General features: G+C 35.2%; 1 protein-coding gene across 1 annotated transcript in view; it reads right to left on the bottom strand.

Annotated features, from left to right (window-relative positions):
• Positions 1–15,052, bottom strand: part of LOC121425969 — a 45,181-nt gene extending 30,129 nt beyond the window's left edge. The window contains exons 1-2 of the mRNA XM_041622101.1: positions 14,211–15,052; positions 9,658–9,746 (exon numbers count right to left, since the gene is read on the bottom strand). Of these exons, the coding sequence (XP_041478035.1) occupies positions 9,658–9,746; positions 14,211–14,274 (153 nt within the window). The 5' untranslated portion in view covers positions 14,275–15,052. The remainder of the gene's footprint in view (positions 1–9,657; positions 9,747–14,210) is intronic.
• Between the last annotated feature and the right edge of the window lie 12,682 nt (positions 15,053–27,734).

Below are 27,734 nucleotides of genomic sequence, written 5' to 3' on the forward strand. Positions count from 1 at the left end.
AACATCAGAGATAGAGAATGAAAGATACTAAAAGAAAAAGATGGATAAAGTAGCAAAGGGAGAGTATAAGAGGGGGAGAAAAAATATAGACAAGGGCAAGAATTTAGAAGGCTGCATTTGTGAAAAACAGTCCGAAAGACAAACACACACCCTCACAGAAAAGGAGACATTGACATTAAGAGAAAGCATTATATAAGTGGGATGTTTTGCTGCATTTAAAGAAAATGAAAATAGTTGCAGTAAACACTGATTACACGTGAAAGTGTGTGAAACCAAGCTTAATTGTTACATAGTTGTAATAATTGTTACATAAACTGAACTTTGTGAAATCTTGAAATCTACGCTGAAAAATGTTCACACTGAAGATCACCAACACAGATAAGCACACGTGGGACAGTGTATTAATATTGGTTTGAATGTCGGCCCGACGCTTGACCCGAATCCCGTGCTTATTTTCTAATTTCTCAGCAATTACACATTTTCTTCCAGAATCCTTTGACACATATTTTTATTCATACAGACACTTTGTGGTCATTTCATTGGATTCTGTATGAACTCATTTTGAAATCTTTACCACAACTGGAATTTATCTTTAATTCCGAATTCTGATATTGTTATCTAATCAGAATTCAGAATTAAAGATAAATTCCAAACCTATTAACCACTGAATTCTGAAATTAATAGATCAAAAGAGGTATCATCCATTCTCATTAGGCTGCATGTTAGGTTCCCTATTTCACTTTGGGCATTTTCAAACATACATTACGAAAATTTCCCGTTTGATTCTCGACCGCACTTCGGACTGCAAATTGTGGTCGGATACCCCGTTTTTCGTTTGGAAACTCTCAAACAACATTTCCAACCCCGATAAACCCATCTTGGCCAGGTAATCCCCTTGTCTCAATTTCACCACCACGGGCCAGCCAAACGAGCATTGAGCCAAGGACGAAATGATAAACAACAGCTGTGCTATTACGTAAGACTTGTCTGCCTGTAGAAGGATCTTCGGAATGAAAATTATTGTATTCGATATTAATCACGTTTTCAAAGGCATATTACATTCAGACATCCAATACTAGTCCATTTTCAATTTCGAACGAAGAAAATCAAATCGACCTCTAAATAAGGAAAGCGAATAAAAATGACGGCATGTTTTGCAGAAACCGAGCTCAGCGCTGCGCATGCATCCCGTCGTGTGTGGCCCCCTACTGTGACTGTATATGCCGGGCTCTTGCGTTATCTTCGGACGGACGTCAAGAAACAGGTGTTTTGAAACTTAAATTGCTTGCTTGGGGCATGTTAGGGTTTGTTGTATTTGGAGAAGAGAATTGATGAGAAGGGAAACCAGGGTATAGTGATCCCAAATGGAAGTTTTTCGTCATGTATGCTTTTCACACTGCACTTTTTGTTGGAAATTGGTGGGGCTAAGGGGGGGGGGGGTCTTAGCCCCACCAATTTCCCGGGGTTAAGCTTAGCCCGCTTCGTTTTCACACTACGTTTTAGCAAAGTGGGCTGGCATGGTAAATAGTACGGTACTATCTGGCCCTGCAAAAAAGCAGGGTTAGCCGGCTTATTGTGGAACTAGCACCACAATTGCGGTGCTAAGAGATGCAGTGTGAAAACGTAACAGGGCTAAGGAAAGTAGGGCTAAGCATTAGCCAATCACAGAAGTTGAATTGCATGTTAATCACCCTCTGTATGGTAAAATCATCAATATTCATGAGCTGAATAATAGTCCGGGGTTAAGGCGTTAACCATGGTTGACCAGATAGTATGGGGTTAAAGAAATGCAGTGTGAATCGAAAAAAAGATAGTATGGGGTTAAGGATAGCATGGGGTTAAGGAAATGCAGTGTGAAAGACATAATAATGGATAGTGCTATCAGTATTGATGATCATTAACATGACATTCACATGTTAGTCCTCACTTGAGATAGATTGCAAGAGGCGATCAGTAATAGGTCATTCAGACAGACGTTATTGCCACTTGGAAAAGGTAGCATGTTTTTGCTTCTAATCAACAGCAGTGTGACCTATGATGTGTCACATTGTCCTTGTTTGCATACAATATGCCACAATGAAAAAAAAAATAGCTCATTCTGTTTCGTGCATGTGACCTAACCTTTACCAAGTTACAACCAGTCATGATCAATAACATGTCGCTGACATCAACTGCGTGCTATCTAAGGAGTAAGACCATCCAAATGTGCGTTCTAACACCACTCACGATGGTACAACGCCATGGATTTACAAATATTGTACAGTCTATTCTATCTGTTGGATTGTGGCCACAGTTACAACTGACAAATATCAGTTGTATCACTTCACGTTACATTTAATGGTCTTTTCTTGATGCTGCTCCATTCCGTGTCTTATCTAGGGGCTTGGTCAGAGATGATTTTTGCACTTTATTAACAAAATAAATATTTGAGAAGTATGTCAAAGTTCAAACGAGTCACATGTTAATTATCACCTTGCTATCGGATCATCCATCTTTTTTTTTTCCTTGGAGAAGTTTCTCATCTCCCCCTGCACACATCTCTGACCACCGACAGATAACTAATTGATGCTCGGGCTAAAAGATTAGCGAATTTGAGCGAGGGGAAGGAACTCACGTCACGGAAGGGAAATGGAATGTACAACTCGATTTCCAACGAGAACGTTAAGAGAGGCACACTTGAAGAGTGGGTGAGATGGTAACGCGAGAGGTGCTTGTATGTGATGCCAAATTGAACTTCGTTGAATGTTTTCCACCTTCCTCCTTCTCTTTCTGTATCTTGTTTCCTTTGATATTTTCCTTCTGTGCGACTCGTTATCGACGTCCCTTGCATGTCGGCGAGTACCCCACGATACATTACTGCCTAACTTTCCCAATTTCTTCACTCATTTTCTTGTCTTATATCGACTATTCTTTCTCCCTGGTTTCATCAATATATCCATAGTACTCTGAAAGGAATGTAAAGCTAACATACATTCAACAAAAGAGCCCATTCACAAGTAACACTAGTTTCCTAGTATAATGTATTTACTGCATCACTCTTTCAGGAATCCTGGGAATATAGAGTCATAGTACAAGATTATGTAAGAAATATCTCAAAATAACTCAAACATTCATAAAGAAACAAAAAAAACTAACTTCACTTATCAGAGGAAATCTTTCAAACTGAAATTAAGTTGATTGATTTGATATGCTTGCTTGTAAATCAAGTTTTCATAATTCATTTTTCTTTAAACTGGTCTATGAATATTGATCATGCAAATGGCATCAGGTTAAATTGTACTGTCCTCTATGAGGTTTTATTTTTGCATCGAGTAACTTGTAATAGCAACTGAAATTGGTCATTAGATAAGCAGACCACCATTTATGTATTTATTCATTTATTTCCATTGTGTTATTGTCTATCTTGTTTGTTTTAGATTTTAATATCTTAAGTTAATATATCATATTTTTGCCCTACTCATTTATAAATTATCAATGTAATTAATTTCATTCTTTTATTTTCATTGTATCTTTGTTATCATTATAACTATTACTATCACTATCATTATTATTATTACTATTATTATTATTATCATTAGTAGTATTATCATTATTGATAATTTGATTTAATCTTGATTATTATTATTCATTTAGTTATTTATTTATTTATTTATTATTATTATTATTATTTTTTTTTTTGGGGGGCACTCCTCATGTTCACTCAAGTCATGAATAACTTGGATAATATAGAATTCCATGACTCAGACCTCCTTTTCATTGATTGCAAAGTCCTATAGGGGTAGTATGCCCACCCCCTCCTACTGGAATTATCAGGAAGAGTTAAGTGTGATTAAAGCTATCCTTTAATTCCCACATGCACACATTATCATGTAACCTCAATGATGTCTGAATACAGTTTATTGGATGCCCATTGAGCTTTATCTTACTAATGCAGTGAGGCACTGTATTCCAGGGTCCCGTCTTACAAACACTTGCAATTGATCAGATCTCTTGTAATTATGGAAGCCAGCCATGCTCACATCTAAAATGCATGTTTATTCCAATTTTTTTTCTAAATATGATGTATATACATACATTCATGGTTTTCTTGAAAATTTGGTGTGTTCGCCTTTGCTTACAAAATTTCCTGTAGAAAAAAATATGTCGCTGATGGTTTCCATAGATTTACGATTGATTGGATCAATTGTTACACTTTGTAAGACTGGGCCCAGTATGCAACTTTAAGAAATGATTTTTGAAAAGAGGAGACCACCAGAATGTCCCCCTTCCAGATGGAGGGACAAAGTCAGAAGTGACATAGGACTCCCCCTACAGGGTAGAACTGAATGGAAAAGGATCACCTGTAGGAGAGCAAAGGGACCCACCATGCGTTGCAACCAAGCCAAGTCAACTTAAAGAGTGATTTTAAGTCACGCTTAAACCTTTGTGAAACACCCCCAAGATCTACTCAAGTGTGTGAACAGGACCAATGTCACCAAGGTGTTGAAAGAATAAAGTCACCTAATACCTTACATTCTGACAGGTAAGAATAGAGGATAAAGTATCGCCGGGAGGACGAATCCAATGATTTCCCTGACGGCTTCAAAGCCACTATGAGCTGCGATAAGATTGTTGCTGGATTTAAAGGCAAACATGGCCAGGAAAATGGGTTTTAAAGTAAGTTACCTTAATACATCCCGGGCTCTATCATGACCTTGCTTTTTCTTGCGTATTAACAATATTGATGTGTTTATCGAAATATATCTTTTGTTTGGATAGATCCATGTTTTTATTTCTTGAAAGGATGAACTTGGGCAAGACTTAGCGGATTTGATTAGAGGTCAATTATCATCCTGGCATAATCTCTATGGATCATGATACAGGTAATAATGCCTTAAAGTAAACCCATCCCCAATCTTGTCCATTCTACTCTGCGATAGTATTGGTGCAACCCTTTAATAGATTCAAGGCAAGTGGAGTTGGGATTCTGATTTTTTTTTGGTTAGACTGACTAATAATTTCAGAAAAGGCAATACTGTGGTGTCTATGACAACCAGTGCCTAGGGTGAGCACCAAAATTGCGCCCTCTTCCAAACTCTAAAACTAGAACTGGCAATAAAATCGTAGTAGTAGTATTAATAATAATAAAAGAAATTGTGACATCTAGAAAAATTCTATTCAGAGATGTCAGCCTTGTGCATTTAAAGAATTTATCCTGTCGGGAACCCATTCACCTCACCTGGGTTGAGTGTACCACAATGTGGATAAATTTCTAGCAGAAGGAAAACATGCCATGGCATGGATTTGAACCCACAGACCATGACACCCTTCCGACTTTTGACAAAGCTCGCTTATTTGTGAGATTATATTTCAAGGCCATCTTCTTTCTTTTCTTCATCATTTTATAACCTTACTAAATGGTGACAAGTCCATCTTAAAATTAGAAAAAAATCTTCAGGATTCAAGTCAAGTTCAAATATCAACTTGCCATTGATCACAGCTGATCTGGAGTAAATCTAAATTAGTGTAATTTAGAGTGTATTGATAAAAAAAATATTGCACTAGAATATAAATTCTAGTAATTCAAATTTTTTGTTTTCATTGAATCTCTTTAATATGATCTTCAACATAACTTTCTACAATATCTACAAACCAGGCTTATGTTCATTCAGAGGCAAGATGATGCAGACTTTTGTTGTTTTTGACCATATCAGCATATATATATCCTACTCTCATCATGGTTTGCAAAAGTCCCTTCCACAATCCAGAAAATTCATAAAATTGGTTTGTGGTCAATACCTAGTCCTCCATTAAAGTCTCAAGATTCTAGTCCAATCAGCCTTTTATGCAATAAATCTTGAGATTTAAAAAGAACTCCATTTCCATCCGCTCAAGTGGGTAGGGGGTGGGGGGAATCCCCATTATTGTAAATAACCAAGAGTTCTTGAATGTAGCTTAAATAGCATATACTTGTGTGACCTAGTAACTTCGGGTAGCTTGAAGGTAAGAATGGTATGTATACAGCAACAAGGTTAACAAAAGTAACAAGTTTTATGATGGTTCCTCCTGAAAATGTAAGAATAGATTGAGAATGCGGTGAGAAAGCAAATGCGACTAGACCAGGACTAGCTACAGTACAAGTAGACCAGAAGTTGTTGAGTCACACATCACTGAATAGGAAGCAGAATTTCTGGTTCAGTGCACAAAGGGAAGGGCAAATTCACGCTGTATGCTACATACATCCAGGAACTTTTGGTTATTCATGATAGTGTGAATTCTCATTTTAGCATGGAAGCCTTAGCATGGAAGCCTGACCATGGGCTGAAGAGCTGGCTAACTTTTTGGCCCTATTTAATAACATCTAATGGTGTGGTACCATGAATAAATTATCTTGAGCCTGAAGCCAGAAAAATAATAACAAACAGTCAGATCCCTGGAAACCTACACATCCAAAATTAGTTCATATCAAGTCTAGATTACATAAACTGCTACACAGCGATCTAATGTCCATTACTCAGTTTAATCTGCTTTTAACCCAGTGAAAACCAACCCAAGCCTGGATGTAGGCTAGGGTCTATGGAAATGGGTGTTACAACATAATCAGCCAGTCCCCAATGGGTTAACAAGTTCTAGAACTCCTTAAAGGACAAGTCCACCCCAACAAACAGTTGATTTGAATAAAAATAGAAAAATCCAATCGGATGTAAAGCAAGAAAGTTATGACATTTTTAAGTTTGGCTTTATTTCACAAAACAGTTATATGTACATCCTGATCGGTATGCAAATGAGGAGACTGATGCCATCCACTCACTATTTCTTTTGTATTCTTGCTTTATTATCTACATTTAAAAATGTTGATTTGAATAAATAGAGAAAAATCAAACTAGCATAACGCTGAAAATTTCATCAAAACCGGATGTGAAATAAGAAAGTTATGGCATTATAAAGTTTCGCATATTTTCACAAAATAGTGATATGCACAACTCAGTGACATGCAAATGAGTCAGTTGATGATGTCCATCACTCACTATTTCTTTTGTTTTCTTATTATTTGAATTATAAAATATTTCATTTTTTTACAGATTTGACAATGAGGACCAACTTGACTAAACCACATAATATGAAACAATGCTAATTCCATATGTTCAGGGAGGAATTAATCTTTGTTTAACTTGTCAATGAGGAGAAAATTAGAATATTTCATATAATACAATACAAAAGAAATAGTGAGTGGATGACGTCATCAGTCTCCTCATTTGCATAGCGACCAGTATGTGCATATAACCGTTTTGTGAAATTAAGCAAAATTTTCAAATGTCATAACTTTCCTATTTTAAATCCGATTTTGATGAAATTTTCAGTGTTATGCTTGTTGGATTTTTCTCTTTTTATTCAAATCAACTTTTGTTGGGAAGGACTTGTCCTTTAAACCATGGTTCAAATCTGCATTTTCAACTCTCTGTAGCTGAATATGACAACCGTGTCTATTATGTTACTTTCCTGGGGCCTGTTATGTAAAGACTAACGATACTGTGGAAGCCTCAATTTTGATTGGCTACTGACTACTGAGCAGCTGAGAAATGTTAGTCTCTTCACATAATGGCAAAGTTACTATTCCTTTCTGAAACAGAATTCTGACGTTTACTAGACTTCTGATGTTTTCTGGACTTAAAGTAGCAGCAGAAAAAATGCAATTCTTTTAAATTTGTTTTTATTCCTGTGAAAATGGATAATAGCTGGATTTACCTCACACAAGCAGCAATTGTCACTTCCCCAATATTTCATCCTATCCCTTCATACTATTCAGTAAACCTTCAATTATCATGTTAGTCATTCCCAGGCAATTCTAAAAGTACCACAAAAGGTGACAAATCAAACCTTGTTTCTTAGGGAGATTTTGGGGTGCATATACCAACTCCTCTTTTTTGGTAGAATAAAGGTTTTTAAACATGTTTTGGAGGATTTTTTTGAGTTGATTAATGCATGGGCTTCAAAAAGCCTTCTGGAATCACAAAAAAATAGTCCCAACCTGAAAGCATCTCTGCAAGATTAAAAAAAAAAGAAGAAATCCTCTGTTTGGCAAAAAATGAAACTCCCCAAAGGTGCAGAATCCCAAACATGGGGAATGTACAATATAACAGGAAAATTACGATTCCATAACATTTTCCCCTACAACAATTGATCCTGCAGTAAACCAAACTTCAAACTCACCTCTAACCTTAACCCTAATCCTGACATTATTCATAACCAAATACCACAAGTTCACAATCCCAACCCGTATCTTGTATATTTAGAGAAGTTAGCAGAGGAGGAACTATTAGAGAAAAAGTGTGTGTTACCAAAATTATAATTGCATCAAATGTTTTAAGTGATAATAATACACAATGAACTGATTTCATGAAATAATTAAATAGCATTAATCACTATCATTTATGAAAAATATATGCAAATTTGTTAATAAAGAGAGGTCTTGCTCTGTTGCGGATCAACGGTGCGAAACATTAGAAAAATTAAGTGGGTAAATTCTGTGTTTGGCAGAAAATACAAATAAGCAGAGAAATGCTCAATTTGTGCATGGTATATCTTTAAAGGTGAGGAAGAAACCTTGTAAATAAATGCCCAAATGTACCAATTTGTTTTCTCTTTGTCAAGAGAAAATCTATTGAACCGCATTGTTAAGTGGAGTTGTTGTTGTTCTGCTGCTACTACTGCTACTATTACTACTACTACTACTACTACTACTACTACTACTTCTACTACTACTACAACTACTACTACTACCACTACTACCACTACTACTACTACTACTACTACTACTACTACTACTACTACTACTACTACTACTACTACTACTACTACTACTACTACTACTACTACTTCTTCTACGACTACTACTAACGCAGTTTATTTTCAGATTACATAGCAATTAAGCCAAAACCGAACAACAAATTCTGCTAAAACAAAACTGGTCTAAAATTACTATGTAATTAGTCAATTTAATAAAGAAGTGCTTTAATAAAAGTTGGCCTTGACACGAGAGGGAGAAACAGGGGCCAGTTCGCAATGGCTACAATTATCAACAATTACAGAACTGCCTTCATTTCAGAATACATTAGATTTGGTGATAATCAAATTGTACACCTTTGAATTGAGATCCACAAGGTTTATAATTCAATCTTAAAATTTAAATCTGATGTTCAGCTGGTCATTATTCAAAGCCAATCTGGATTTATTCTTAGGATTTATTTTAAATCCTTGAAGGTATAAGAGTGCTTGATTTATGCAACAATGCATTAGCAACCCGGAAATAGATTTTGGATAAATATATGTATACATTTCAATATATATACCAATTTTTCCAAAGGGTAGATAGCTCTGGGGAACCTTGATTTAAGCTACGTCTACCATTGTTCTCTTCATCCATTTCTTTACAATATTTAAATAAAAGAGTTGCCAAAGCTGTTGTACATGTATAGCTTCACACATTTATATATTTATATATATATACTTTTTTTTCTACATCTGTGTTTAAGGTGAATTTATTTGTCTTTTGCCTTAATGGCCTCTACCTTCTTTACATCTATATGTGTATTATGAATTAGTATTAGGAATTCATATACTTCACCCTTACGTAGCATATATATATGTATATATAAATGAAAGAATGATTAGGCTTACCTTGCAGCCTTCACATGAGTGTATCCCGTAATGAAAACCTGTTGATGTATCTCCACATACCATGCACTTTATAAGCTCATTCAGTTCATCTGTAATGACAATGAAGAAAGAGATATTTAACCAATGACACCATTATGCAGAAGTACATTCTTAATTCAATTGAGATTATTGGAATACAGACATTTTCAAAACATTGACACATTTTATTTTGCATTATAACGTCAATTGGTATTGATGTTGGTTGTGAAGTCAGTTTAGAGATAGATTAACCCATTAGAGGCTGAATGATTCTCACTATAAACATGTTTTCCAAAGCCTCAAGCCTGTTTATCTGTGGGCTCAGTATCCAAAGGGTTAAGAAACTCTTAAGAACTCAGACCTGTGATGGAACATGGCAGCTTCATGAATGAAAATAAACGAACATCAAATAACAATGAATGAACACATGCAAACAAACAGGCTTACAGTATATGGAGCTTAATTCATTGGTTCCAACAAATAGTATAAAGATGTCTAGTGAAACTAACATCAATTTTAGGATCCATACTCTAGGGCTGTGTTTAATAAATATGTTTTAACCCTAGTTAGGTTGGTTTCTTCGAGATTCAGGTCAAATCATGGATGTGTTCCAGTGATAAATGATGATTAAACATGAACATCTTTCAAATCAAAATATGAAAGACAGAAGAATTTGCATTTCCAAAGGGTATTCTGCGGAATCATGGTTGTTAAAAATCGCTTGAATGCGATGGCCGTCTCAATCTTGATTCAATGATGGACTTTCAATTCCAACATGCCATGCGAAAACCCCAAGTTGACCTGACCTAGTCTTCCTGGGTCAAAACTGCGCAGTACGATGTGCGGTGGATAGGCTTAATTATATTATATGAAGGATGGTTTGAATACGGTTACCGCTTCTACTAATGAGTTTGATATGTGCTTCACACTCCCTAACTCCCTTCTGCCTCTCAATAAGATATAATGAGACAGTTGCACAAACAAACAGTGACATTACTAGCTGTACACTCTGATATGGGTTCAGGTCATCCCAGCCGATCAGACTGGAGGTATGGTATGAACATTATCACCTCTCTGACTATACAAACTGTATCAGGTAAATTCATTATCTATCAATACAATTTGATTATTACTATTCCCCTTTTCACCTTTCATGCCTTTTGTGGGGGTGAGGTAGTATTCTGCTAGATAACTATACACCATCATCTCATGATAATGATAGCTATAACTGGACAGCGTAAAGAAAATACAAGAGCATTTTGAAGTATCAAATCAATGATTATTTGTTTTGTCTTATTTTCCTTTGCCTCCCCCAGCAAATCAATTGACACAAGGACATAATTTTACTGAACGAACAGAATTTACCATAAATTATCAATGAAGTTTAGTTAAATGAGCCAAATCTAAATGGCGCACTATAGGACGCACCTTCATACTTTGGTTACTGTCCATGAAAAATGAATAAAGATCTTTTTATGGGAGGAAAGAAGCAAAAATATTTTGATTTATAGCGAGTATTCCCCTACAATTTGACTTTGCACGACTGAAAATGTCAATGTGATGAGTCAGATCATTCTTTTGTATCCATCAATTTCAAACACAACTTATCATTTATTTTGAGCAGTGAGGGTGTGTCTTTATATTAAAGGTCAAGTCCACCCCAACAAAAAGTTTATTTGGATAAAAAAAATCCAACAAGCATAACACTGAAACTTTTATCAAAATTGGATGTAAAATAAGAAAGTTATGACAGTTTAAAGTTTCCCTTAATAATTTCACAAAACAGTTATCTGCGCATCCTAGTCAGTATGCAAATGAGGATATGATGACGTCATCCACTCACTATATCTTTTGTATTTTATCATATGAAATATTCTCATTTTCTCCTTATTGTCAATTGAAACAGTGATGATTCCTCCCCAAACATATGGAATTAGCATTATTTAATACTATATGGTTCAGTCAAGTTGGTCCATTGTCAATTTTGTAAAAAATGAAATATTGTATCATTCACACAATAAAAAACAAAAGAAATAGTGAGGGACATCATTGACTGTCTCATTTTCATGTCACTGTTTTTTGAAAAATAAGCGAAACTTTAAAATGTCATAACTTTTCTTATTTTACATCCGATTTTGATGAAATTTTCTGTGTTATGCTAGTGTGATTTTCTCTATTTATTCAAATCAACATTTTCATGTGGTGGACTTGACCTTTAAGGCAATGCTGCATACTGCGAAAAAGGTATAATATATATGTAGAAAATTATATGAAATATTTTGAGAAGTTCGGTAATATTAATAGGAATGAAGGTAAACATGTTTTCTTTACACAACTGCAACCTGTGAGTTGATTTTTACATTCATGTGGTTATCTGTTGCACAGATTTTTAAGCACAGGTATTATTTTCCTAAACCGTTCACACCGCATTTCACGTCAGGAGTCATTTGTCAGTAAAGAAGCGTTTGAATAGACATAAATACTACTGTCCAAAGAAAATGAAGATTCATTTCCTATTTCTCAATCTCCCTTAATACCCATTCAGCAAACCTAACCAACTTGAAAGAGGAAAATAATATAGATACAGATTTCCCAACTTTAGAAAGATGAAATTGTTTCATAGGGGAATTAGACAGGGATTTGTATGTGCCAACCTTTTGAAGAAGCGTTAAACACTCGGCTAAACTTTTAATCCAGGGATTGTGAGACCACAAGAGAAGAAAATATGGGCAATTATATGAGATTAAGTGAAAGAGATGTCTACACTGTTTGTTCAAGTGAGTATGACGATACTATCTATATCATGTGTTCTTGACCTTGAAATTAGAAAAAGCAGCTAATTGTGACACAACTAAGATGTGACCTTGAGGAAAGAAAAGAAATTAATTGTGATTTCCTGAAAAAGATTTTAATAATATCCTCTATCAAAGCTATTCTTACCCCCTTCGTTCATCCTTTTGAATTTGTGTACAGGTTTCCCATGAATGATACTGAACAAACAGTTTGATAGTGGAAGGGGGCCCTCTATATGCCATATAAAAATAAATCATGCAATGCTAGTATGCTGTAAATTATAACTTTATAAATTTCTATATCACATTTTCATTTCTCTTTACAGTGAAAACAAAAACAAAAACAAGGATGTAAATCTATATGAAGAAACTACAAGCTTTCTTGATTTTAAACTTGTCTGCATATATTGATATGCACTATTTTTTTTATCTGAATGTTAACTTTAACAAAACTTAAAAACGCATCTAATTCTTAAATTTTTCCATCGATATAGATCAATACATATGTTAAGAAAAAAATGCATTTGTTCATGGAATAATCAATATTGCTACTCATTTCAGAAATAAACTGCTTAAATACAATTCCCACAACCACCAAAAGCTTGAAGTTTTTGAAATACATGAGAAGTACGCAAACAGCTAGAACCCACAAAAATCCAACAATGTGCTGTAAAAAATCCTGCCATAACATTACTGAAATTGTTGGTCATTGAAATATATTATGCTATTTTGTAAAGCAATTTGTTGAAATATCTCAGCAATGACCATGCTTGTGGCTCATCAATAAGTCATTAAATCTTCAAAGAGATTGCAAGATTAAGCAATTCTAAAAGAATAAATCAACATTTTTATATAAGCAGTACAATACAATATGAGTCTAATAAGTTGCACAGATAAATATTAAGATTTGAGAATGTTTACTATATATATCAGACTTTCATGAAAAAAACAACTCAATTTGATCTTCTTCTCTATCCTTACCAATTGTACTGAATAATTTACAATTTTAAAAGTATAAAAACAAGGTCTGTTAAAGCTGTCTGAGGCTGGACAATAAAAGCACAGGAAACATTATTGATTTAAGTAAAGCAAATACTACTTTGTACAGCACCTGCTTGGCTAGCCCGAGGGGCAACAAGATACGCAATGCTGCGTGTAATTCACAATGATCATTCAGTAGTGAAATTGGGCAGGCATACCCCCTTTTCCCCCTATTTATTTTTTACATTTTGAAATGTGATTGACAAATGAAATCAAATGTCTTCTATTAAGCGGACTTGCTTAGAACTGCACCTGTACCTAAGTACCCCATTATGGCATTTAAATCTTGAGAATGATGAATATCGCCCCCACAAAATTCACAAGACATAGATAGCTGCACAAATCACACTGATTCGATTCTCAAATTTTTGTTTTTTGCCAAAATGAAAAATGAAGACCTTTTGGGATGAATGTAAACATTTATTCAGAAAACAATACATACACTATTCTCGTAATGAAATTTTGTAGATTGGATCTATGAATGTTCTTATATTTTCCTAAACATTGTGGATTCTTTTAACCTCTTGGATGCTGAATTCTCTAATTCCCATAGACTTTGTACAGGTGCCGCTCGGTTCTCATAGCCTATGGGTTCAGTTCTTTTTACAGGTTATGCATATGATCCATGATGCCCACTCATGAAAGAACATAGAAGAGTAGAATGAAGCATTAATATGATAGGACTATTTGTTATTACATTACCTGCATGCAAGTAGGTCTTCATTCTCACCACTGCACCGTCACTGCGGTAGTAACGAGGGATCATCGATCAATGGTAAGGGATGACAATCCCCACAAAACTTATTCCGCACGTGTCCTAGAATCCCCCTGAGGCACCAGCTTTCCCCCCTTTTCCTCTCTCCCGCCTATTTCAAAGCTCCCGGGTCATAATCACACACTCTGGATAAGGAAACATTCTTGCCGACCGGGGACAAAAACACTAATCAGTCGCTGGTAGAGAGTGAGAGAGAGCGAAAGGGGATGATATGCCACTTCGTCATGCACAAGAAGACAACAACCGAAGGGGGTAATCTCGGTCGGGATGGCCCAAGAAACACCGCTTTTGTTTACTATGCTGCGATTATGTCAGAGGCATGTCCACGTGGAAGTGAAAGAAGGCAAAGCCCTTGGCTGACTGACAATAACACCGCTGGAATGATCCATTCCTATTATAAAGTATCAACCAGGAATTAATCCATTTGTTTCATGAAGCTACAGGTACCGGTGGTATATGAGGCGTCCCCTCATTGCTCAATCGGTGGCAGCGGCAGGGCGGCAGCGTACCAATGCCAGTGACAAACGCTGAATGAAAGATCCTTAGAGAATGACCTTGAGAATTCTACGAGTATATCCGAGTGTTGATGGACGCGGTCACAGATTAGGGAAAAATCCTGTGTTTAAAAAAGGTATAGTGTTGTTGCCAGTATGTGGATAAGTGAAAAAAGAGAAATGTAGTCAGAAGAGATGGAGAGAACAAGAGGAAAGGATAGAGGGAATAGAAAGATATAAAAATGGGAAGGTGATATACTGAAGGAGAAATGTGTCAATAGAAAGAGAGCAGGGAGAGAAAAAAAAAAATAGACAGAGAGAAAGCGAGAAAAGAGAAAAAGAGCTGGAAAGTGAGAGTTAAAGCGTAAAGAGAGTAAAAGAGAGAAAGAGAAAAGAAAAACTTTACAGAAAGGGAGACAGAAGAGTAATAAACCTATGTACGACTGAAAATAGAAAGACAGAATTGCACTCACTGGTCGATTGTATTTCCAATATTCACATAACATTACCACACACTTTTCCTCTCACCAAAAAGGAATGAATGAATGAGAAGGGTAAGGGAGAGGGACGATCAAGGGGAGAGAAAGAGAGAGGCTAAAGGAGTGTCATTGGATGACCGATGACTGAAGTGGGGGCTCAAAGTACGTTGCTGCTGCTGCCGTAGCAGACGAGCTGGGCGTACACGCTTGGGTAGTTGCGTGGGGAAACTTCACATGGAGTGTGTTATCACGTTTGTCTCTCACGTCCAACACTGGCATGGCAGTGGCTGGGTAGTTGCACTTGTTATTTCATGTCATTTGCAAGGCCATTCCAGTTCAAGGTTGAGTTTCTTGTTACAAAGTCACATGCACCCAGATATAAGCTCTTCCTCTTTCAAAAAGCATTAATTTTTTTATAATGTCCACTTCAATTTTCATGAATTCATGGGTTCAAGCCGAGTTTACTTCCAAGGAAATCACGTCAATAGTTGATATCGACAATGAACACATTTTACATTTGTAATGAATTTATCAGGGTTGATTACATGCAATTGGATATTTCTTATACAGTTTTATCTTTCAGTCATTTTATATCTATTGTCTTCTATCAGGCTACAATCCACAGAAATAAATTTCAACACCAAATAGACTTTTTTTAGGTGAAATAATAGCAACCGTTCCTTCTAAGTTTTCTTCTATTCTTACACTTTACATTGGTGCAGTATTGATTATTGTTCACTGCATCAGGTAAACCACATTTCTACTTTCAATTTTTTGTCTATAGTATGAAAGTGATAAATGCTCGATTTCAAAGTTGTAAATGCACTCTCATGCATGCATATATATATATATATATATATATATATATATATATATATATATATATATATATATATATATATATAATAAAAACACACACACAATGCTGTATATTTGATTTGGTTTGACTGCAAATCACTTATTCTCAAAGTAAACATGTTCAGTAGTTTTTCATACAAAGAACACTGCCCTATCATCTTCTCTACTCCTTTTGGCACACCCTCTTCTTTTCACTCTCCCCCCTCCTCTCTCTCATCCTTCCTTCCTTCTCTCTCTCCCATTCTCTTCTCTTTCTGCCTTCACCTCTGCCTGCTTATCTGATATCAAACATGGCATAATTTCCTTCAGCAAGAAATTTATCCATATTGTGCTGCACTCAACCCAGGTGAGGTGAATGGGTACTAGGATTTCTTGAATGCATGAGTGTAGAAAGGCAGCTCGAGTTAAAGTTGGGGTAATAATAATAACAATAACAAGTACATGCCTCAGATTAAAATATTTCTAGATAGATGGCGCTATTTAAATGCCTATTGCCATTATTATTATTAAAAACAATAACAATATTTTAAATAATTCACATTCTCTCATCATTTAACTCACCTCAATATACATGTGTTAAGAAAACTTAATTATCCTGATACTTGCCAATGCATGAGAGATGACTTTAATAAAAAAAAATATATATTTAACAGAGCACTCAAACTGTTATTGAAAAAAAATATCTGTATCTATTAAGAGTTCCTTGTTTTTCATCAAGTGCATTCATTTCTGATTGAAATGAAAATGACTGACCAAAATTATTTCCTAACTAGCACCCCAAAATAGGAGGATATATAAGTGAAGTTATGACCTCTATTATTGATTCCATTAAAAGCCTCAGTGAAAGTGTTATTGCATGAACTATCAATCACTTACACTTACAATTAGAATAAAAAATAATATGAAATGTGAAATTTTCCAGCTCACTAAAATATGTTCCATATCAGATGTAAAGTTTTGTCTTCATACAATTTTTCTTCAACTTTTGTTTCACTATCAAAATTATTCTCGCTTTATTTACCATCATCATATCTCCACCCCCCTTATCTGATTTCGCATCAACAGAGGGAGGTAGACGCACTTGCTCTGCCGCCGCTTGGGTAACGGCAATAGAATTAGATTGATTTTTTTGGACAGAACGATGAAAACCCTGTCAATCTACGGAACATAAAATGTCTGCTGGACAATGGATATGTCGGCTCTTGCGCCATCTCTTCTGGAGGGTTTCAGGCAAAGCTCATCCGGCGTTTGGTTTCTTGCAGCTCAGAGCACTGCAGAGTTCAATGCGATGAGTAACTGCTCTTTTAGATGGCCTCTAACAGGAACATGCAATCATGGAAATAAAATTACTCTGTGATTTCATCCTTCACCTTGTTGGTTGTCACAGAGGAGTCATGATTCAAAGACAGAAAATTTTATCTTCTTTGTATCAAAGCCTGTCTAAAGAATTTTTGAAAGGTTTGATATAAAGATAATTACATCAAGAAATTTCAAGCATGACAAGAGCTTTCATGACAATCAAAAGTGCATTTATTAGAAAAAAACAAATTATCAAGTACCATGTTCTGTAAGCTAGACAACTAGTTGTTTTAATTGTAAATTTCACCCATGAATACAGTTGCGCTCATAAGTTAGTGAACCCGGCCACCTCAAAATGCTCTCTTTCATGCTGAGTGTTAACTGTAAACAACAACACTGCCATTTTCACAAGCCAAGATAGATAAACAAACTTTATTGAATGTCATATTTTATCACCTGACTTCACAATGAAATATCTAAAACATGGCAGAACTTGAATGGTTTAAATATTTTCACTTTTAGGTGGGGTTCACTAACTTTTTTTAGCATCACTCTTTAAGTTTTACTATTAGTATTACATTATTCTCACTTGTGTATTATGGTAAAAGTATCAGAGTAAAATGGTGTTTATTCAATAAACCACACATGGCAGCCCAAGGCTGAACTACCTGGAGTTTACATTGACAATGATTCAAATTTAAATCAAATACAATTTATTAATATGTAAAAATCACAATTTGGTTTCCTGTTTATTACATGTATTTTGCAGTGTGTTCTAACTTTCATTTATTGATCTCATTGTCGTTTGCAAGATATTTTGTTCATTGTATGCTGAGATTAATTCCAAATGATTGACAATCTGAGAAAAAGGCATTACCCAATAATAAAAGGAAATAATGTCCTTTTGTACGATATAATGTGATAAAATGCAATCGAAATGTAAACAGAGGTTTCTGCTCAATATTCTGGCACTATATGGAAGAAAATATTAGCACTCCTGTTTGATCATTTTCATCAATCGTATTGGCCAAAAATGGAAAATGATATTTATTTATAGTGAAAATCAGGCAAAATCTAAACCTTGAAATACAGGCAAATCACTCATGAATAGCATTATCAAATTGGCAATAAAAGGGAGGAAATAGTATTGAGAAAAACAAAGATGCATTCATTTATATTTGGGACAGACAATTTTCCTTCATAGCAACCTCGAAATTGAGCTTATGGTGATTTTAAAATGAAAATTATATTTTATTAATTCATTATAGCTACATCAGTATAATATTGACGTTGATAAGTCAATACATCCATCAGCATACCTCCTACAATGATGTCCGATGGAAACGGAACTCTTCTTTATCTCCGACAATGATGTCCGATGGTAACGGAACTCTTCTTTTTAAAAGTATCTGCAAGAAGGTAGCTGAATGATGCATCGACCAATAGAAAGTACAGATTAAAGCCCTTCTGGCTCTGTGCAGGTGATATAACATACATTTCAAACTAGAATTTAATTCGTCATGCGGACGAATTAGGTGGTCTGTCATGATTTTTCATTCAGAGTCGGCTAATGTATAAAATGAATAATTTAGATATGATTGATAATCTTGATTCTAGACATCCTAAGAATAAATTTTGACCATTGCTCAATGTGATTATTAATGTTTCCCATAGACTTTACACGTAAGCAATTTTGAGAATTACAATTCCAATATTGCAAGTGAAAAACGGGCATGATCCCGGCATCTGATCAAAAAGTGGAGTGCACATTACCGAAAGCACAGAATCTCAGCTACAACATACTAAAAGCTCAGGGAAAACTGACAAGAAACAATGGAGATATGGCTCACGAAATAGAGGAATGTCGAATCTAGTTTTGAGAAAAAGTCATGTCCCATAGAGATTACACACAAAATACATGTGATATGAAAAAAACAATTATAATCTGTTTTATCTTGCTAAATTTTAACTTTCATACCTTTTAATTATCATAAAGGATCATGTAAGAGGTGGCAAAAAGAAAAAAAAAATGAAAAAAAAATCATCTTTTCTACCCCAGGAATCGAACCTCCGCCGCGCCCTCGAGAAAGCAAGTCAAATGCGTTATCCATTGAGCCACGATATTCCCCATAGAGATTACACGTAAGCAATTTTGAAAATTACAATTCCAATTTTGCAAGTGAAATACGGGCATGATCCCGGCATCTGATCAAAAAATGAAGGGCACATTTCCGATAGCCCAGAATCTCAACTACAACATGTCTAAAGCTCAAGGAAAGCTGACAAGAAAAAATGGAGATATGGCTCACGAAATAGAGGAATGTCGAATCTAGTTTTGGGAAAAAGTCATGTCCCATAGAGATTACACGCAAAATGAGGACAAATGACATGCCTCTTTTCATCGCTGTTTTACGCAATGATGCGTTTCTCAAAACGAATATCCATGTTAACTGAGGAGAAAGAGTACCTTCTAAACTAAGACATATCGAAATCTGGGCGAAAAATGATCTATATTCGAGAAGTTACAGCCAAATTTGCATAAATTTGATGACGTCATTTTTGAATAAATGAAATTTTTAGTTTGGGCGCCTATTTGATGACGTCACGAGATAATTTAGGGACAATGGTGACATGATATCAAATCTACAACTCATAATCTATCGATATATGAAAAAAAAATTGGGGGTCAACGGACTATTTAAAGAGCTACAGTGAATTTGCAATAGGCATGTTTTTGCCCATATATGGCCTATAGTGAGAGCTCGCGCGCACACGTGCTGCAAAGTTTAACGGGTGTTAATTTCGTTATTAATGGTTGTAGAAGGTTGATCAAGGTATCAAATTGCTCAGAATTTTATTAGCAATGCAATGATATTAAAAGAAACGGTTTTTCTGCGTTGCGTTAAGGTGTAACGCGCGGAAACGCGCGCGCATATGCGCGCGCGCAAATTTTCGAAATGCTTAAAATGACCTAAAACGTACCCAAAAAATTTTATAGGTCATTTGGACGATTTTTTTACCTTTGACGCGCGCGTACGCGCGCGTCATGACCTCTACATGACCTTTGATGACATTGACATTTGACCCTTGACATGAACTTAATGTCATGTAAATATTGTTAATTTTTGATAATTGATAATGAAGATATGATCAAATGAAGAATTTTACAAAATGGCGCGTAGATGACGTCATCATGACCATATGACCTTCAAAAGCTTATTTTGCCGTCTCTATGATAGATTCTATATATGACGAAAAAATCAGCAAAATTGATTCAGCCAATTTCGAGAAAAGTTGGCGACAAAAAATAGGTACAATGAATAAAGATAGGAAGAAAGAAATAAAGAAAATTCTGACGAAATCAATAGGTGATCTGTCATAGACAGACCACCTAATGAGTGTCATCTCCAGGGCATCCTTTCCCTTGTATCCAATCCAATACAGAAGACGATGAGAGGGGGGGGGGGGGAGGCATGGACAGGCAGGAGAATAGTAGCCTCATATGCCTTCAATAGTTATATTTGATTGAAGATCATGTCATCAGAAGGGGTGGGAAGTGGGTGGGGGAAGGCATCTTGTCCCTTTTAAACCAGCCAAATAAAAGTCACCAGAAGAGGGGAATGCACAGGGGACTGGGAGGGATCTCATAGACATGATGGAAAGGGGGGGGGGTGGCATGGGCATGCACCCCACCCTCCTATCACATATTTTTATTCATGCTGGAAAGGAGGGTGGGGAACAGCGGGGAGGGGAGGGGGGTTGGCAGAAAGTGCAATATCCTACTGAGCATGTCAAGCTCCTCAAGTTTCTTCATTCAACCAACATAGGGGGCCTCTAAACCAATTCACACCATCGTCTGAGAGGAGCTTGAAATACTCCTCATACTAGCACTAATTACCCATTGAGCCTGTCATACTGTGGACGAAACAACGGCCGTCCGACTATAACTGGTGGCAAAATTTACAAGAGAGGGACGATTGAATGAGAGACTTACCAACATTAAGCTGTGATAATTGAATAAGAATTATTTATGCTACAATAACGTCTCTTCTAGGAGTTGGATCTGGCCTCCCAGAACTGAGAAAAAATGTTTTCAATCAAACTGACAGAAAAGATTAGTGACTTCTGAGAAGAGAACAGTTGAAGAACGTGAATAAAATGTTTTTTAAGAACTTTCCCATTCAATGCAACAATACTTCTTATTATCCTATTGACAAATCAGAATTATTTCAACATGTCAAATGTGATATCATGAATACTTGCAAATTATTTCTGTCAAAACACATTTCATTTTATGCGGAGAAGAAATTAATGCAGTTGTGTAAAATCACATTTTAAAAAGAAAGAGCCTATAGAATTATTATGATTAGAGTACATGTACAATCAAACATTTTCTTTACAGACAGCAAAATTTCTTATTTTTAGTGTAGAAATTAAGGATGAACTTGTAAGTTATAGTCACCATTTTATGTTACATTAACCATCTGTTGGAAGAAAAAAATATATTTTTTTCCAATTAAAATAAAAATTCCTCAAAACTCTCAATGACCCTCTCCTCCAGTAACACTATTCCAAGACATGAATTTTTGGTTGGACTCCCCTTTAACTTTGGATATTTAGGGGATATGGTGGTTTGTAGAATTGAGAAGTAATGATTGTGCTATCATATCATCATCCACCACCATGAGATGTCGCCTCTTAGAGCATCCTTATCATTTTCTTATCATTCCTATCTCTCTTCTCTGTCAGCAACATCATTGAAAGTTCATGTACTTTACACAGGGGTGAAGGGGAAGGGAGGGGGGATTACCTCACACAAGAAATGTACAAGAAACATTGTGACAACTATGGCATTAAGAGCCAGAATATCTGGTGCTGAAGAGGAGAGACATATTCACAAAGAATCAATCTACCTGCCACTCTAAGAGAATGATTGGGTATTGATTTACCAATGACCAAACCTTCCTGTTGAGATTCATGTAACTTCTATTTAACCTTTAGACTATTGAATATTGTGATTCCAATCCTGTTCCAGGAGCCAGTGTGTTAACCTCTTGAGTTCTTCTGATTCTCAGGTGGATAATAGTCAACTGTCTTATAATGATGGAATAAGATGGAATAAGAGTCAACTACTTTTAATGCTTAGAAAAAATTTCCTTGATTTATACCTCGAACCAGAACCAGATTTCAATTCAATGAACAAAAATACTGTGATTCCATGAAATCATCAGGTATTTTTATTAATTAAAGATGAAACTTTAACGGATTATATTTCTTAATAGAATTTGTGGATGATTATCATTAGGTATCATTTATGCAGACTTTCCTATCAAGATATAAAGGTCATTAAATCATACCTTCAAAGATAGTTTCCAATCTAATGCCACCTGTTTGGCAAATATACAATGATAAATCATCCTTTACAAACTTCTCGGATGAATGAAAAAGCATTGTCTACAGTTTTAAATGGGATTTGAAATCTATTAGAAAGAATGGTATGGTATAACTATTTATCTACAGTAATTCAATTGTAGAAAAATTAGAAAAAAAATCTGTTTGATTTTGATACGTTTGTGCTTGGCTTCTGTTATGGAAAGAAAATATTTAAGATAAAATGACCACTTGCTCCATTCGAAAACACAAAGAGAAGCATAACAAATTTAGTCATTTTCATTTCACGTTTCACTCTGATAATTCCTGATGAAAAGACTGACCTGATTTTATCTTCAATTTTTTTTCGTTGAAAAGATGCTTTAAAAAGTTGATGGAGTGCAACAATAATTGTATATGTTGTGTATAAAAGTAACAATATTGTACATAATGGTAACTATCACAGCTTATTTTATCACTAGCTTGAGTTTTCACTACTTCTTAAAAGCTGAACTAATTTAAAACCAGTTTAGCTACCACAGATACATGGCTGTATATTTGGAAATGCTGACTCAAAATCAAGTAGTGATGGGAATCTACTGCTTGAAAAAAAAATTGATAATTCGTACTTTAATAACACTTGAAACCAACAAGATTTTCAAAAATCATTATTTAATTTGAAGTACATAAGCAGTTTCTTCTTTACAACAGTAAACTGTTGTAAAGAAGATAGATATCTGTAAAGATAGAAGATAGATATCTCTGTAAAGAAAATAGATATCTGTGAAAGTAAATGATATAAACTTGTACTTGTAAAATGGTATAAACAATTACATGTAGTTTTTTAAGATTAGTGAAAATTTCTGCTACATGATAATAAATTCTTCCATGATAATTACCGTTATTTACAATACTGTAAAAAAATGATATGTACTCTGAGAAGATTAAGTATGTTGTTATTGATATATCAGCTGTGAATGACCTACAAAAAATAAAAATATACAGAACACCGAAAAAGCCCTTTGAGCCCTTTTATCTATAATGATAAAAAGATAACATTGTATATGAAATTCCCATTTCATAGGTGACTATCCTGTCTGCTACAATAAAGTCACCTCATGTGATGATATCATGAAAAGCCTAAGGAATTCATCAAGCTGAGACTTATAAGTCATATTACATTTAATTTTGTACCCAAATTTGTGTCCATACTTGTGAAACCCAGGGTTTAAAAGTGACCTACTTGTCAGAAAAGATAGTAATAAAATGATTTGAGCTTCTATGTTTTATGTCCAATTTTGAAAGGCAGTAATCAGTTGAGACGGGGGTTCTCAGACCTGAAAGAGGGGCTAAACATATTCCATGTCTCATACTTATCTGCTTATACTCATCTTCTGCCAGAGTGACCTATATGTCAGTGTGGATAAGTGTAAGAATCATGATTTGAGCTGTGAAAATGTGACGTTTATTCGGCAGAAGTCATGCTTACAGGAAGTGTATCTTTCACCTCAAATTTTCAGGAACACTTGATGCTTGCACTATGCATACCTTGACCTCCTCATAACCAATATCGCAAAACTGCACAAATATCCAAGAAAAAAAGAATCTATGTACAACGATTGGCTTATGACATAAGCATTACTAAATTAGTTACTAACTTAATATGCAAGAGTAAAGTAAAGTACATTGTACATAATGCCCAGAATAAAAAAGAAATACAATGCCCAAAACAACAATCCTAAAATGAAAAAATAGCTTCTCATATGCTAGGTTTAGTACAAATTGAAAAAAAATACAGTTTCATTAAAAATAACATTTTGCCTTACAAGACTGGTCAGGACAGGATAATACATAAAAATATAAAATTATCTAAAGGTATGAATAAAACAAGGAACTATGGAAACAATAAATAATACAATTAACTCTTAAAGAAAAAGAAGACTCTCATGAACAAAGGTAATATCAAACTATTGAATACTCCACATACTCTATGTTAGAAATATTAGGTTGGTAAGAAACTAATATTGTGATTTCAATGGTCAACAGTTACATAGAATATGAAAAGTGCACAAATTACTTCCATGAAATTTTGAACATCTTTGGACTTAAAAAAAGTCATATCCTCAAATCAAACTTGCAAAAATATTCATAAAAAACATGTAAACAGACAAGAGAAATAATCTTTCTTAGAGCATATTACTAAATAGATAAATTGTGATTGTCTTTACTTATTTCACTCCATCAATCTTACTCAATTCTGACAAACACAAAAGGCACATCTAATGAAAATGGAGACCAAGGGAATATATATTATATAAAAAGAGTGAGAAATAAAAGTCTTTTCATTTCCATTTTCCAAAATTCTAGCATGACATTGTAATGTTTACATTTCAAATGCAAGTTGGCTGGAAAGGAGAACTCCAAAGGAACATCCGATATCACTGAGAGCGTGATTAAGTTTTTTTGGCGTGTGCCCTCTCAGTCCCGTCATTTCTAATAATCAGTTAAATTAACTTGTTGGAGCAAAGGAAACAAATCATGAAAATATCATTTTGGTGCATGAGAAGAGGTGAAAGGGGTGTATAAGGAGAGATAGGGGTGTACTGAGCAGAAAGGAAAGGAGAGGGGGGGGGGGTGTGAAAAGAAAGGGATACAGAGGAGAGAGAGAAAGAAAATGAACAATAAACAATAATAGAGATTGAGAGAGGAGGGGGGGGCAAGGAGACAAAGAGAAATAGAACAGGGGTAGGAGTCAAGATGATATTTAAATCCTAGAGACATTATGCTTCATGAATTGACTTTATTAGGAGCAGGGCCCATATACTCAAATTTATACATACCCTGTGAATTTGTTCAATTGTTCCAAGTTGATATATTGCATTTTTGACTGTATTAAGAGCAAAATCATTCATTTGACTACATTTCACCACATTATAAAATGTCTGACATTGAGGAAATCCTTTCAAATAATGACTTTTAATAAAATGTGTCTCTGCACAGGCTACTTCCTTATTTCAATGGATGTCTTTATGCAATTGTATCTTGGTTCCCTAAGGGCACTAGTTTACATAATTATTGCATAAAATTAAAGTCCTTCTGGCACTAATGGCAAATAATACATTAATTCATATGATAAACACAAAGAATGGGGTTGTAAATCACGCCATGACATTCATTGCCAAATATAAATCCATTGGTCTACTGAAGCATATCTCATGCTCAAAGCAGAAATTATTCTTCTTTTGGCGCAATTTGAAATAGGCTGACTCACACTTTCTGGGCTCAGCTAAGCACGTAGATATTTCTCTGATCTACACGGCTGCTATGTAGAAATGATATCAAAACATGTGAAACAAAAGATGGGGTGAGCTTGAAATAGTATGTTTAAAACAGGGTGTGCATATTTTTGAGCATGTACATGGGATGAAAGAATGGGGAGGAGGGGGGGGGGGTCTTTACATTTTTTTCCACCGATCCGGTTAGATTTCAAACTAACCAATCTTTTAGGGCACTATTGGTTGAGCACTGCCTGACACAAGATGTTGTGTTTAGAGGGCAGGGAATTCAGTACGCGATGTAATTTGCTGGCCAAATATTTGTGCTATGTGTTACAGGCGACTCGTCAACGCAAACGCTTACAGTGCTGGCTAGTGCTGAAATGGGATGGGAAAGTGGATACAAAACCAACACAGAGGGTGTTGTCAAAAGGAAAATAGAAATGGGAAAAATATGGGAGATGCGAATAGGAGGAGGGAAAGTTAGGATTTATTTTAAGAGGGAGGATGGATGAACGGAGGGAAGCAGGGAGGGGTGAAGCAAGGATATCAGTAGGTGAAGGGTGGGAGAGGCAAAGGAGAGGGGGTAGGCCATTGAAAGAAATAGCAAAAGCAAAACAGGAAGAGAGAGAGAAAGACAGAGAGAAGGAGCAAAACACAAAGGCCAGGGATAGAGAGTCACAAAGAGAGTAAATAAGAAGTTTAAACATTAAAGACGCCCCCTCCCCAAAGTCACCATTACCCCCCCCCTAAAAAAAGGAATACAAACAATCTGCTGATGGCATGTTAGGTTCAAGCGAGTCGAATGATGGAGATTTCAACAATCGCTGTAATAGCTATCTGTGATTATATAAAGCATAAACTTGAAACATAAAGCCATTCCAAAACAAAAAACCCACAATTCAACAAATTGTTGCAATATGCGAAAAATGCACATTTAAGGATTGAGTAATTCTCCCACAATGTTTTGATGAAAACCCAAATTCACACCCTGGAAGGGATAGTGATACAGTTCACATACCATGCTCTAAAAATGTATGTATGTGGTAAGCCACAGAATTCTACATACACGATTTCACCCGCTACCCAAGTGCTTAACGATTCATCATTATCACACCTCAAATAGATAGAAGATTGGACTACATTACATCATGAAACAAATTTTTTTATAAGCATTCAAGAACCAGATCTTGAAATTTGTGTAAAAGGAAAAATGTAAAAAATTTGACCATTGAGAATGAACCAATTATTATGTTAAGAATTTAGTGTCATTTTCATCAGTTTTATTTCATGTACACTTTTGGTAGTTGAGAGAAAACATGAATGCTTGAATAATAATAATATATTAATAGTAACCTTTGTACACATTGCATAAAAGATATCTGTAAATCTAGAAATAAATGTAAATTTCATTGTATATTTATAAAATGAGCATGATCTTCCATTCTGGTTTAACTCATTAAACACTGACAACTTGAACAGTGCTATCACACTACACTATTTTTAATACATTTTCCACAGCAGTAAAAGTGCATGTTAGGGTAATGTGTCTCCACAATATTTTTCCCCTTGTTGATCTTGACACAGTTGTGCACTTTCCTCAAAGCCATGCTTATTGGGCCCGCTATCTTTGACAAGATCTTGTCCATGCTACATGGACAATTCAAAGAAATTCA

The sequence above is a fragment of the Lytechinus variegatus genome, chromosome 1, assembly GCF_018143015.1.
Source record: "Lytechinus variegatus isolate NC3 chromosome 1, Lvar_3.0, whole genome shotgun sequence".
Classification (NCBI taxonomy): domain Eukaryota; kingdom Metazoa; phylum Echinodermata; class Echinoidea; order Temnopleuroida; family Toxopneustidae; genus Lytechinus; species Lytechinus variegatus.